Below are 14974 nucleotides of genomic sequence, written 5' to 3'. Positions count from 1 at the left end.
AAGATACAGAAAAAGCGCGTAGGAACGAAGTAATCCTTAATAAATTTACTACAAATCATTCATTAACACTTTGGTTCTAGCACTTATAGTTTACGCGTGATCCGTCACGAAAGTTGGTCCTTTGCTGCAATCTTCTTTAGTGAATGTTAAATTTTCGCCCAAAATGCATACGAAATAGTCGAAATTTGTTTGATATAACTAAAATATTGTAACTCATGACTAAAATAAAATTAAGGGGGAAAAATCACTACCATGGGTGGAATTTCCAATATGTCTTGGAATTCCAGTAACTATTTAAGACGTAATATTTTCACGGTAGTAGTCGCTAGGAGTACCATTGATCTATATAGTGTATCTATGACTGGGGATGAGCTTTTGGTAGCTGTTGGTAGAGCCCTGGAGTATCAATCCAGTAGCCGTGAGTTCAAGTCCCACCCATGGTAGTGATTTTTCCCCCTGAAATTCATTTTCAGTTTATAATATTTTAGTAATATCAAACAGATTTCGTAAGCAATTTGGGAGAAAACTTAACATTCACTAAAGAAAATTGCAGTAAAGGACCAACTTTCGTGATGGATCACGCGAAACCTATAAGTGCTAGAACCAAAGTGTCAATGAACAATTTGTAGTAAATTTATCAAGGATTACTTTTTTCCTACACGCTTTTTCTGTATCTACAACGGTTTTGTCAGAAATCGCGAAAAACCGCATTTTCGGCTATTTAAGGGGGGGAAGAGGGGTGACGCAGAGGGGGGAGGGATGGGGAGGGTTGATGAAAAATAACTTCGGCCTGTAATGTACATATCCCAATCAAAAAAAATCTTCCATTAATTATGCCAACATTTTCATACATAACTTTCCAGAAGCAACGGACTATGGTGCCTGAGGCTGTGGCTGAGGCTGGCTTCCAGCCTCAGGCACCAGAGGACTTGGTCACTTTTTCTTTTTATATGTGTAATTTATTTCGCTTTTAATTTATATACATAGTAGTGTGACTACTTTAAGACAGCACAAGTTGAAATATTTTCAATAGATTATAATTTAACTTGTGTTCATTAGAAATTCCCAATAATATTTATTTATTGAGGCATGTACATGATGTCCTAGCGGTAAGACCGTGCGATTTTCGATCCGGATGTCGGGGGTTCGAACCCCGGCTCTTACCAATAAGTTTTTCGGAGCTTATGTGCGAAATGTCATTAATTTGATATTTGCCAGTCAGTTATCGGTGAAGGAAAACATCGTGAGGAAACCGGACTAATTCCAATAAGGTCTTTACCCTTCGGGTTGGAAGGTCAGATGGCAGTCGCTTTCATAAAACTAGTGCCTACGAAAAATCTTGGGATTAGTTGTCAAAGCGGACCTCAGGCTCCCATGAGCCGTGGCAGATGCCGGGATAACGCAAGGAGGATGTTTGAGGTACAGAATTTAAAATATACTCATACATCACTACGGGGTGATCTCGCGTACTGTACTAAATGTTACTCTATTACGACTTTAACATCCAGTCTGTTTGTCTCAAATAGCTTTAAAAGGTTTTTCACTTCAAATTAGGTTATCTTTCTTTTTGCTTTTTTGTGTTCTTGATAATTTTGGTGTACTATTTTTCTGAAGCTGTTAATAAAATTCACCGAATATCTAGTCACACTGTACACCGTGTTTTTTTTTTCGTTAAATTCGACACGTTGTAAAGTTCATTATCAGAAACTACCCTGTATATCACTTTTAGTTAAATTCGCAAAAAAAGTTATTATCGTTTTCATACATAATAAATAAATGAATTAGTGTGAGAGACCCTTAAGAATAACATTCAAGTTACTATCAAGTGATTGACGGCACATGTCAAAACTAAGAATATTAGGAGGTGGTAAAGGCTGTCACAAACGTGTTCAATAATTATTGTTATTTTATTAATAACTCGATAACCGTAAGAGTTAAGACGCTAGTTTCTTAGAGAAATTAATTGTATTTGATCTAAAGAACCTTCCCTTAAAGTTAACGGAATTCAATAAAAACACGGTGTATAGGTATAAACAACGGATCGACTAGCATGGTATGTACATGTAATGTGGAGGGATCTCATGTGACTAGAAAGTTATTACGAATGAATGTGGAAGGAAGGAAGTAACGGGAGAGGAAAACCGAAGAAGAGGTTGATGGACTTGTGTGAGACATGATATGAAACGCAAGCAAGTTAATGATGACATGACGAGTGAGAGAGATGTATGGAAGAGGAAGACATGCGCCGACTCCAAGTGACTGGGACAAAGGCAAGATAATGACTAAATATAATACAACGTACTTTTTTGAATTTTTTATGGGATAGGAGGCAAATGGTAAGCGATCACTGCCGCCCATGGATACCCGAAACACCAGAAGTGTTGGAGGTGCGTTGCCGGCCTTCAATAAGGGTGTACGGTTTTTTCTTGAAGGTTTGAAGGTCGTATCGGTCCGGCAATATCGCTGGCGACAATTCATTCCACAGTTTAGCTGTGCGAGTGGAGAAACACACCAAACTGACAGCGAGTTAATTTTTGTTAACGACTTACTCTATAATTGGGGGGGCAATTCTGAAAATGCCCTCCTACGCACACAGTCTAAGCTCGTGTAGGCGAAAACGCGTATACCATGCTTGTGTGAGTCAGACATGAAAAGTCGACTGGTCGCGTTTTTGAGGCGGTAACTGAGGTAACCGAGAGCAGGGGCCCGTTTCTCGAAAGGTACAAGCCTTGTGTTACAAGTGCGCGAACTGTCAAATCGTATGGGTTGTCATGGAAACACACTTGTAATACAAGGCTTGTACCTTTCGAGAAACGGGCCCCAGGTGGGTGGCAGTTTCAGCGGGTAACGGCAATTGAAGAATAACGGTTTCCCTCATATACTATGTAAGTTCTTTGTTCATGTGCAGTCATGTGTAAGATTGACCTTGACATAGTAAATGGAAAATAGAATTATAATTAAATGAATATAATATCAAGTTACAGGTATATTGGATTACAGATGCAGGTGTATTACAAGGTTATTGGAAATGTACAATTAATTATTATATTTTATTGTAGGCCAAGGTTAGCTGATGCAACTTACATACCTATTCTTCGTGGGTAGTATAAGTACGTATGTGTGCGTGTACCTACTCGTACACCTCACTGTACGATAGTACTCTTTATTATACTGTGTAGGTACTGTACACTTTGAAAGTAGCACGGACTAGCCTCGAATATAATTAGCCACTCGTGTTTCAGTTTTCAGGCCTAGCATGCATTCGCAAAACACGGAAGAAAAGTTTTGCTCGTTAATTTCAGAAGTAGTTTGTTTTTCGGTTGAAGAATAAAAGATATTTAGTCTTAGTGAGATAAAACTACCAATACTAAATCCCAGTAGATAACTTAAGATTGAAAGTGGTCTAATTTCAGAATGCTCCAGACAAACTTCCAGTCCCCATTTTAGGGAAGTGGAGGGTTAGAAAGAGACAAAAAGTAGCCATACACTGACATATACTTTCCATCCCTTCAACCACAGTATAATAAAGAGTACTATCGTACAGTATGGCCACTTCCGCTCCCCGCTGAAAGCGCCGGCCGCCCCCTCTCGGTTAACTCACAGTTACCGACTGTCAAAAATACGAACAGTCGACCTGTCATATCTCACTAATACAAGCATGGTACGCGTTCACCTACACGAGCTTAGACTGTGTGCCAGGAATGCGCCTCTTTCATATATTTGATCGCCAGTGTCCGAGGTGTGCTTCAGCTATCTCCACTTAAAAAAATCACGTCAATAAAATTCGTCGCTTCGCTTTGCCGTGAAAGACGGACAAACAAACAGACACACACACTGTTTTTTTAGTATGAATAGGTAGACGTTTGACCACGATCACACCTGATGGTATGTGATGATGCGGTCTACGGTGGAGCACGCTTACCTATGAGATACTTACTCTATAATTTATAATATTAATATGTATGGTTGTGTAGCTCCCTATATTTTACAAATACCTAAAGCATTATATTTCTGATTGTTAATAGTATTTTATGCAACTGGTGGTTAAAAGAGGTCAAAAACCGGCCAAGTGCGAGTCGGGCTCGCGCACAAAGGGTTCCGTAGCAGCAAATATAATAAACTTATTATGTCAATTTATACACCTGCCAAAATTACAGTTAAATCAACCTATCTCAAAAACTATAAGAGATACTTTGATCAAACCAAAAATCGTTGAAAGAGTTAATTAGCATGCATCACCTCTATTTTTTTTAGAATTTTATACCCCGTAGTTATAAAAATAGAGGGGGGGGGACATACTTTTTACGACTTTGAGAGCTGATATCTCAAAAACCGTTCACTTTAAGAAAAATGTTTTTTAGAAAACTTTATATCATTTTAAAAGACCTTTCCATTGATACCCCACACGGGTATGTACATCGAAAAAAAAATTTTCATCCCTCAGTTACATGTATGGGGGCCCCCACCCCCAATTCTTTTTTTTACTATTTAGTGTCATAATTTTGTAGCGGTTCATACAACACATATTCCCATCAAATTTCATCACTGTAGTACTTATAGTTTCCGAGTAAATCGGCTGTGACAGACGGACAGACGGACAGACGGACAGACGGACAGACGGACATGACGAAACTATAAGGGTTCCGTTTTTGCCATTTTGGCTACGGAACCCTAAAAAGGTGAGTGGCGTGGGTAACAATTTGAGGCGAAGCCGAAAATTGTTAATAAAGACGTCACGAGCATTTTTTGACTCAGTTATACACCGTTGCATACAATACTTTTTCTACGACCAAGCACTTATTTTGAAAGAAAATTATAAATTCAACAAATACCTACTTTCAGTCATCTTAGTTATCTAGGTGGACCGCCTACCATTTTGAATATGCAGTTTGAGTGCAAACATGAAAATAAAACTGTCTATGGTATGGTTCTTTGAAACCTGGCCACTAAGACGAATCGAGCCGAGTTGAATCGAGTTCTCATACATTTGAATGCGATTCGACGCGTCGCCAATGAACGCAGTAGAAAACGAAGGAGTCTCGACTCTGCGAATTGGTTTGTTAAGTTGGTAGCAATGTATTTACTAAACTTTAACAGCTATATCGTGCTACTGCTACTAAATGTTTTCAGGGTATAGACTAGATAGACTTGTCCTGACATCTTTTATGTATGGTTTTAAAGTTCTATGCACGACCTTGTAACTCACGAATAACAGTACGGGAGTAGAAAAAAACGATTTTTGATACAAGCTTATTTACTTTTCTCACAAATGGCGTGCCGTGACGAAAGATATTTCAAACCTACGCTCATTACCCGGCTACCATGTATCAAAACCTAGTACTGGGCTTTTTTTCTTTTTATAATAATATGTACTGCGAGTGCACGAGTGGCCTAGCGGTAAGAGCGTGCGACTTTCGATGCGGAGGTCACGGGTTCGAACCCCGGCTCGTACCAATGAGTTTTTCGGAACATATGTGCGAAATGTCTTTTGATATTTTCCAGTTGCTTTTCGGTGAAGGAAAACATCGATCGTGAAACCGGACTAATTCCAATAGGCCTAGTTACCCTTCGGGTTGGAAAGTCAGATGGCGGTCGCTTTCGTAAAACTAGTGCCTACGCCAAATCTTGAGATAGTTGTCAAAGCGGACCCCAGGCTGACATATGAGCCATGGCAAATGCCGGGATAACGCAAGGTGGACGATGATGATTTTTTATTTTATTTTTTATTTTATTTAATAAGGTCTGCCAACAGCGGTTACAATAATACATGGTTAGGTATACATGCATTAGCATTTTAAGCTTATTGCACAACTAATTATAGGCAAACACCACTTGTGTAATCTTAAATTAAATTAACATTGAGTAGTTTAAAAAAGGAAACTGAAACATGCTGTAGTTTTACAATTTGGAAACATAAACTGCACTGAAGTACTTATTACATGCATTGAGACAAGAAAAGAAGATACAATTAGCATAACTACCTATATATCTATAGTGATTTAGTGATTTAGTCCTGGGTGCCAGTCCGAAATCTACTTAAGGAGTCGAAGTATACATCAGAACGGTCACAGTTTTCATTTAACAGTCTACTTAAACGGGGTATTGGGGAATTTTTACCGAGAATAGTTTTGCGAAAAGGGGGGGTTAGGGGTTTGATTGAGGTGCGTGGATATCTGTTTGGGGCTCTGAATCGAATTTTTTCTAATAGTTGGGGGCAATCCATTTTATTTCTCAATAGCTTGTATATAAACGATAAGTCTAAACTATCCTGGCGTTGTGATAATGATGGTAATTTAAAGTGTTTTATGCGCTTATGGTAGGACTTAAATTCCTTTGCCACCCCAGTTGTTCTTGCTAAATGCCATACAAAGCGTTTCTGTATCCTTTCCATCCTCAAGTTATGAGTCGCAAAGTGCGGTCGCCAAACTACGCTACAGTATTCCAGAATGCTTCGTACGAGAGTGTAGTATAGAAGTTTCTTTGTTGTAACCTTGCGGAAGGTCTTGCTATTGCGAATCACGAAACCCAACATTTTAGAAGCTTTCTTTGTTATGGCATCTACGTGAGGAATGAACGAGAGTTTTTGATCGAATATGACTCTAAGATCTTTAATCTGAGTGACTTCCTTTATTAATTCGTCGTTAATGTAGTAAGATGATTGCAAAATGCTATTGTTACGCGTAAATTTAACATGATAACACTTACTAGTATTCAAATTCATACCATTGTCATTGCACCACTTGACCAATCTATTGATATCATCCTGGAGTAATACAGTGTCCTGTTCCGAATTTATAACTTTAATAAATTTGAGATCATCTGCGAATAAAAATGGTGTCGCATTGAGTATGAATTGTGGTATATCGTTTATAAATATGTTAAAAAGAAATGGTGCCAGATGCGAGCCTTGGGGAACTCCCGATGTTATAGATTTTAGGTCAGATCTGAAACCATTAATAACCACATAAAATGACCTGTTTGTAAGATAAGAACGCAACCAAGACAAAAATAATCCCGAGAAACCATAAGCTGATAGTTTATGTAGCAACACAGAATGTGACACACGATCAAATGCCTTGCTGAAGTCAGTGTAAATAGCGTCTACTTGATTACCTATATCTATATGTTCTGATAATGTTTCGATAAAAGTTACAAGGTTAGTGTTAGTGGATCGAGCGGGAACGAAACCATGTTGATGAATTGTTAAATTTTGTTTGATATGATATTGTATTATGGGACAAGTCAGGGATTTAAATATTTTAGTGAACGTACTCAGTATAGAAATGGGTCTGTAGTTGTCAACTAACGTATTTTGATTCGATTTAGGTATAGGTACTACTTTAGCAAGTTTCCACTCTTGGGGAAATATTCCTGATCGTAATGACGCATTAAAAATTAAGTATAACGGTTCTACTAAGTTCTTTGAGCATTCATAGATGAACAGGGGTGGTATGCCGTCGGGGCCAGCACCTTTGTTGACATCAAGACCTAATAGTTTTTTTGAAATTACACTGTGATCTAATGACATACTTGACAGTACCTCTGAGCTTACATCTACAGAGTGGTAGCCAAAGTTACTTGATATTTCGTCCGTGCTGTAAACAGAGGAGAAGAATTTTGCAAACATATTACAGATATCGGATCCTTCACTCGATGTCGTCACTCCGTCCGACATTATTTCGGGACATGCACTAACACCACCTCGTTTTGCTTTTAAAAAACTCCAAAAATATTTAGGATTATTTGATATGTTTCGTTCGACTCTCTCTATATACGAATTGTAACATTCTGTTGCATATTTATTACACCTTGTTTTGAGAATGTTGAAACTAATTTTGTCAAGAGGGTTCTTGTATTTGTTAAATCTAACTCTATATTTATTTTTTCTTTAAGCAGACGAATTATGTTCTTATCGAACCATGGTGGGTACTTAGAGCTGTTTTTTTTTCTAGCGATAGGTACATGTTTTTCAATAACATTTCCTAGAGTTTCATATAGAGTGCGTAACATCACATTGATATCTGTATTCTGAAGAAGTAAATTCCAGTTGATTTTTGCTAATTCTTGATTAATTAATTTATAGTTAGCTTTCCTAAAATTTCGTATTAAATTCTGATTGTTATTCTTCAAAGTACCCATTTCATTGAATGACAAAATTATATCGAGTGGCGGATGATATTGGTCTATTTTACTTAGTACATCTGATGCTTTACTAACCGTACAGGATGTGAGATTAGTTAGAACTAGATCTAATGTTCTATTACAATTATTCATAATACAATTTTTTTGGGACAGATTATTTAAGTAGCAAAAATCAATGAGCAATTGTGCGGTAGGTGTCAAGCGAGTTGATGGATTTGTGTTCATGGAGTTCCAGTCTATACACCCAAGATTAAAGTCACCAATAATACAAACAGGCGAGTTTTCATTTTCAAGTGTATTGTTACAATTTTTTAAAAATTCGTCTAAGTCTCTCTTGTGGATCGGTGGGGGTAAGTACACGGCACATAGAATTAATTTGAAAGATGGATTAATTGTACTTAAATTTATGTATACCCATAGATCTTCAAACTTAGATTCTAAATGAGTTATTTTGTTCGAAACAAATTTGTTTGATACAGCAATTAACACCCCACCACCTTCTTTATTACATAGTTTTGTTGACTCTCTATCTCTTCGATACACTATAAATTGGTCATGAAACAGTTCACTACTAAGCACATTATGATTGAGCCAAGTTTCAGTTAGAATGACTATATCATAACTAGAATGGCATAGGTTCTTGTAAAAATCAGTAGTTTTGGATTTTAATCCTCTACAATTTTGATAGTATACATTTAAACCACTGAATTTTATTAAAGAAGAAATGTAGTTTTATCCTTAGTTAGACAACTAATTAGCTTACAACTAAATCTTATACTATTTTACGCAGAGCCTCCTGGTCTCTTATAAAAATGTATTCTGAGGTATCTGTCTTGCGGACATAAACACGGCCATCGCGGGTCCAGATATGCTTGTAGGATTTTTCCTTAGCCAGCTTTCGAGCTGCAGCATGTAGTGCCTTGGTTGCTGTAGATAGGTGCTCAACTATATATATGGGCGCCTTGGTTCCATCGAGCCCAATATGACTGCTATTCAGCTTATCTTCTGGGTTTGATTTATTGTAGTTACTCACAGCAGCTAAGTATTGGTCGCGGGTCTTCTGGTTATTAAATTGGACAACGATTGATCGCGGTCGATTGTTAGTTTTGTTTAGCTTAGCGATGCGGCTGCAACTGTGGATATGCTCAGATTTCAAAGGATATTGGATAACTGTGCCGATTCTGGTGACTATTTGCATGATATTTTCACTTTTATTCTCTGGTACACATTGGAGTTCAATGTTGGTTGCCCGAGCACGCTGCTCCAAATGGTTGATTCTGGTGGAAAGATCCTGAATGGTGGCCTTGGAATCTATATTTTCAGCTTGTAGTTCACTTATTGATTTATTAATATTGGTTTGACTTACACGCATGTCCTCGTATTGTTTAGATATGAACTTTATTGAAGCGTCCATTTCTGCCATATCTTTTTTAATGGGGTCTAACTCTGTCTTAAAGTGCCACTTTAATTTATCCTCTGTGTTGGACAGACATTCATTGATAATGTCACGAATATCGTCGCGCGACATTAGTTGTACGGGAGACGTGGCCGTCGCCGGCGGCGAGTTCATTGCTTGACGTTTCTGAGGTCTTACGGTGACGTTACTGACGTTAGAATGCACTGGTGTGTTATCTCGTTTAGCGGCATACGGTTTTTGGCTCATGCATACTGGGCAGCACCAGTTTGTGGGTACAGCCACGTCGCCGCCCTGGCCCTCGTCGCAATTCCGTCCCACTGGAATACAGTCCAAGTGATACGCCGTTCCACATTTCTCGCAGCAAATGTATTTGTTATCTGCTATTCCAAGCGAACAGCAGCCCCAAACGAGATTATCTAGAGACATTGCACCGAATGATGTACTGCCAGTGGCCCCGGTAGGTCCAAGAAGCGCTGTCTGGACGTCGTGAGAGCGGATATGCAAGAGAACAATCTCACGCCTAAGGATGCCGAAGACCGGGCGAAGACTGAGCAGGAAAGCGGACCCTGGCGCTAGGCCGGGGAAACGCTAGATTGAAGAAGGAGAAGATAATATACTATACTATGTACTGCGAGGGCCAAAATCTTTATGTGTGAGTTATCTTTGCGATTGAAACACCCGGAAAACAAGTAAGACCGACCATGTAAGACAAAAAATTTAAACTAGTATATTTTTTAACCCCCGACGCGACACAAAAACGACGGGGTGTTATAAGTTTGACGTGTTTGTCTGTGTGTGTGTCTGTCTGTCTGTCTGTCTGACTGACTGTCGGTCTGTCTGTCTGTTTGTCTGTCTGTCTGTGTGTGTCTGTCTGTGGCATCGTAGCTCCCCCGAACGGATGAACCGATTTGGATTTAGTTTTTTTTGTCTGAAAGCTGAGTTACTCGGGAGTATTCTTAGCCATGTTTCATGAAAATCGGTCTACTATGTCGCGGTGTCAGGGGTTTTTTCAAAATTTTAATTTTTTACAAGCTTTTATTTATCTACAGGCATTAGGACGCCTGCAACTCAATTAAGAAACATTAGAAACTGTAGCTAGCTAGCTGTAGTTCATCGGGAGGGAGCTCATTCCATAGTCAGAGCGTCCGCGGGAGGAAATTTCTCTGAAAACCGCACGGTGCGCGAACATTTACGTTGTAAGGTGTAAGGATGAGAACCCTAAGGTCGATGGCGAGCGGTGCGATGATGAAAAGTGGACGTTGCCAAATGGCGACCGGCAAGTTTGAGCTTCTTACGGGAAAGTCCATATTATCGGGTCGCTAATGAATACCTCAACGGTGAATTAGCGGGTTGATAAATATTTTTTTTATTGTAAAAATTTGTCCTGGGTAAAATGTGAGTGCAGCTACCAGGTTTTGGCACGAGGCAACCGTAGGGTATGTCCGGGCAGATTTATGCCGGAAGAGGCAATATCGGCCGCGCTAATGACCCGCGTTGCCCGGATATAGCACACAGATGGAGAACAGTATACTTACTATAAGTACTGGCTAATATATCCTTTGTTTTTAAGAGGCCTTAGTCCTTAGACCGCTTGTCAGTGAAATGGCCCATCGATAGATGGCGTTGGCGCTCGGTACTCGAGCACCGGCAACAACCCGGTTTCAAGCAGGCGAGAAATACTCTTGATACTATGTTTTTTTTTGTCAAATTTGTTCTAAAATTATGAGTACAAATCGTGTTAGTCTAAGTGAAAATCAATGACCACGTGTAAAAAAGCAGTATGTATTGCTTTGTTAATAATTTCAACACTGTCTTCAGTGTCGTCCAGTGGATGTCGTCAATACTGTGGAATATGGGTTCAATTGTGGCGTGGGCTGGGATTGCAATATCACAATTTCGTTTCTACTAAAATTGGTACAAAAATTGGAGCACTTTTATGTGCTCTGCCTACCGTTTTTGGGAATACAGATTTGAGTTTACAATTTATCTATGATATTTTTTTTTATACTGCGTCGATGGCAAACAAGCATACGGCCCGCCTGAAGGAAAGCGGTCACCGTAACCTATGGACGCCTGCAACTCAAACAGTGTCACATGCGCGTTGCCACCCCATTAGAAACTTGTACATTCCCTTTCGCTGTGTTAAGTACACAGCAAAAAGGAGTGTACAAGTTCCAAGGAGGGTTCGGGTTGCCGACGACTCAAAGGACAATAGACGGAACAAGTTAGTTCCGTAAGTCCTCCTGTCATCAGCACACCGCACCCTCGTTGAGCTCTGGCAGCCTTACTCACCGACAGGAATACAACACTATAAGTAGGGTCTAGTGCTATTTGGCTGTGGTCTTCTGTAAGACGGAGGTACTACCCCAGTTGGGCTCTGCTCTAGATTCGAGCGAGACGATATCCGCTGTGCTGTGCCCTACCACACAAAGCGGAATATCATCCGCTATGCCCGACCTCGAAATAACATAATCTCTTACCTAAGCCTATTAAGCCTTCAGAAAAGATTATTAGACTTATATTGATCGGGATATAATTAACTGCCGCCTCAAGGAGAAAAACCATAACTGACAAAAAGTAAGTTTCGAGAAAAAGCCAAAAAACTTTGCCCTCTTTTTAAAATAGGATAAATTCAAAAGACAAAGTTGAAACTTTTGTGTATTAACCTAGCAATAGGGTACATATTTTCTGCTTTGTGAATAATTCGAGTATCTATTTATTTAAATTAATTATTTAGAAAAAACTGTTTCTGCCTCGTAACATAAAATAATAAAAATCCGAAGGGTAAACTAGACCTTATTGGAATTAGTCCGGTTTCCTCACGATGTTTTCCTTCACCGAAAAGCGACTGGCAAATATCAAATGACATTTCGCACATAAATTCCGAAAAACTCATTGGTGCGAGCCGGGGTTCGTACCCGCGACCTCCGGAACGAAATTCGTACGTACTTACCGCTAGGCTGCCAGCGCTTCAAAATGTAATTACGGTATATAATGAAAACAAAAATTATTAAAATTAAAATATTAAAATAACCGTGAATCATTCGAAACTCTTCAGAAAAGATGTTTCACGAATGTTACACCATAAATCGTCTGGGATAGACGTTAAGGTCAATGATTATGATGAATCTCTTACTGATAGAGTCTGTGCGTTGTGCCGGAAACGTGCTCTTTCATCACCGGAAACGGTAGAGCGCCATCACGCGTGCCGCGATGGCGTCATTACGGGCCAAGGGCTTTTTACCATAGACATAGAACAAAAAAATATAGACGGTACATACTATTAAGTTACATTTTCCCTTCACTAGCTCGGAAACACGTGTTTTGTCCTTTAATACCATCGGGTAAAAACGCATTTTATCCACTATTGGGTAAAGTAATTTGACCTTGAATAAAGTCAGATGAACTGCTTTAAAATTGATAAAAGTAGGTGAATCTATTAATAAAGATGATTTACCACCTGTGGAACTACTGGAAGCAGTGATAAACGCATTTTTTGCGTTGTAGTTTCCTCGCTATAGTGAGGGGAAAAGTTTTGTGTTGCACTCGGGTGCAATAGTACATTACATCAGAGGTCGGGAAAATGAGGATTTCCGGCCAAGTGGGTATATAGGATAGGGATACGAGGCCGGGAATCCGTTTTCACGCCGAGGCATGTATAGTGCTTTTCTCAAACATACAATGAAATAAAAAAAAATGCTCTAAAGGACAATATTTTATAAAAAAAAAGTTACTTTGCAGGCCTAGGCCTGAAAAATAATATGAAATCCCTTTACAGTCCTCTCGAGTTGTTGCGCCCAAAAAGCGATACTTCCCAGCCCATTTTAAGGAACGTAAAGACAATATTTCATTGCATGTTTGAGAAAATGTATTTTACTTCTCGTGTGTTAAAAAACTCGCAAGTTCAGGATTCTATTTTTTACATATTATATGTTTCACATGCTCGTTTTTCAATTCCACACTCGGCGTTAAAATACAACTTTGCCCCCTTGTATAACAAATAACTATTATAGACCACTAGCTTTTGCCCGCAGCTTTACTCGCTTTAAATTCGAAACTTACGGAATGCTTCATACAAATTTCCAACCCCCATTTTAGGGAAGTGGGGGGTTAGAAAGAGACAAAAAGTAGCCTATGACACTCTCTATCCCTTCAGCTATATCTACTTCAAAATCACGTCAATTCATCTCTCGGTTTTGCCGTGAAAGACGGACAAACAAACAGACACACACACACTTTCCCATTTATAATATTAGTATGGATATGATAGGTGTCTTCGCTTTTCGGTGAAGGAAAACATCGTGAGGAAATCGGACTAATTCCAATAAGGTCTAGTTTAGCCTTCGGGTTGGAAGGTCAGATGGCAGTTGCTTTCGTAAAAACTAGTGCCTACGCCAAATCTTGGGATTAGTTGTCAAAGCGGACCCCAGGCTCCCATGAGCCGTGGCAAATACCAGGGTTATCCTGGCAAGGAGGATGATGATGATGATAAATACGCACAAATATTACAAATTTCTATTTTTCATCAATTTTACATACATAGAAACACGCCTGTATCCCATAAAGGGGTAGGCAGAGCACATGAACTACTAAGTTTCAGTGCCACTCTTGGCAAAAAGGGGTTATAAGAAATCCAAATTATGACATTGCAGTGACAGGTTGCCAGCCTCTCGCCTACTCCACAATTTAACCCATATCCCACAGTCGACTTCTACGACACCCAGCGGGAAGAAAGGGAGTGGTGAAATTCTTAACCTGTCACCACACGGAGGAGGTGTGAATTTTTCCATTTTTCCTTTAATTTAAAAATACTTAATATCGCTCGCAGACGTTTCTCAAAAAAAAAAAGTGCATGAAGCGCTGGTGGCCTAGCGGTAAGAGCGTGCGACTTTCGATCCGGAGGTCGCGGGTTCGAAACCGGCTCGTACCAATGAGTTTTTCTGAACTTATGTGCGAAATGTCATTTGATAATTGCCAGTCGCTTTTCGGTGAAGGAAAACATCGTGAGGAAACCGGGCTAATCCCAATAAGGCCTAGTTACCCTTCGGGTTGGAAGGTCAGATGGCAGTCGCTTTCGTAAAACTAGCGCCTATGCCAAATCTTGGGATTAGTTGTCAAAGCGAACCTCAGGCTCCCATGAGCCGTGGCAAATGCCGGGATGACGCAAGGAGGATGATGATGATGGCAGAGTACATGAAGCTGCTCAAGTTTTAGTGCCACTCTTAGCAATTAATAGGTTGATGGTCCACATCAAAATTGAACCCAAATCCCTGAGTCAACTTCTACAACACCCACGGGAGGAAAGGGGAAAGGTAAAATTCCCAAAAATATGAGAAAATATTATTATGAATCATTGGCGTAATATGAATCATAGGAAATATTTCTGCTCTTTTGAGGAAGTTCATTCTCTTTCAC

At 39.4% G+C, this 14974-nt stretch overlaps 1 protein-coding gene across 1 annotated transcript; it reads right to left on the bottom strand.

Annotated features, from left to right (window-relative positions):
• Nucleotides 1-8914: 8914 nt before the first annotated feature.
• Nucleotides 8915-9985, bottom strand: LOC125229134. Its single transcript, XM_048133914.1, has one exon. It carries the CDS (start codon nucleotides 9983-9985, stop codon nucleotides 8915-8917), a length of 1071 nt encoding a protein of 356 aa, XP_047989871.1.
• Nucleotides 9986-14974: the final 4989 nt, after the last annotated feature.

Source organism: Leguminivora glycinivorella, chromosome 8 (genome assembly GCF_023078275.1).
Source record: "Leguminivora glycinivorella isolate SPB_JAAS2020 chromosome 8, LegGlyc_1.1, whole genome shotgun sequence".
Classification (NCBI taxonomy): Eukaryota; Metazoa; Arthropoda; class Insecta; order Lepidoptera; family Tortricidae; genus Leguminivora; species Leguminivora glycinivorella.
This window is presented reverse-complemented; position numbering and strand designations above follow the sequence as displayed.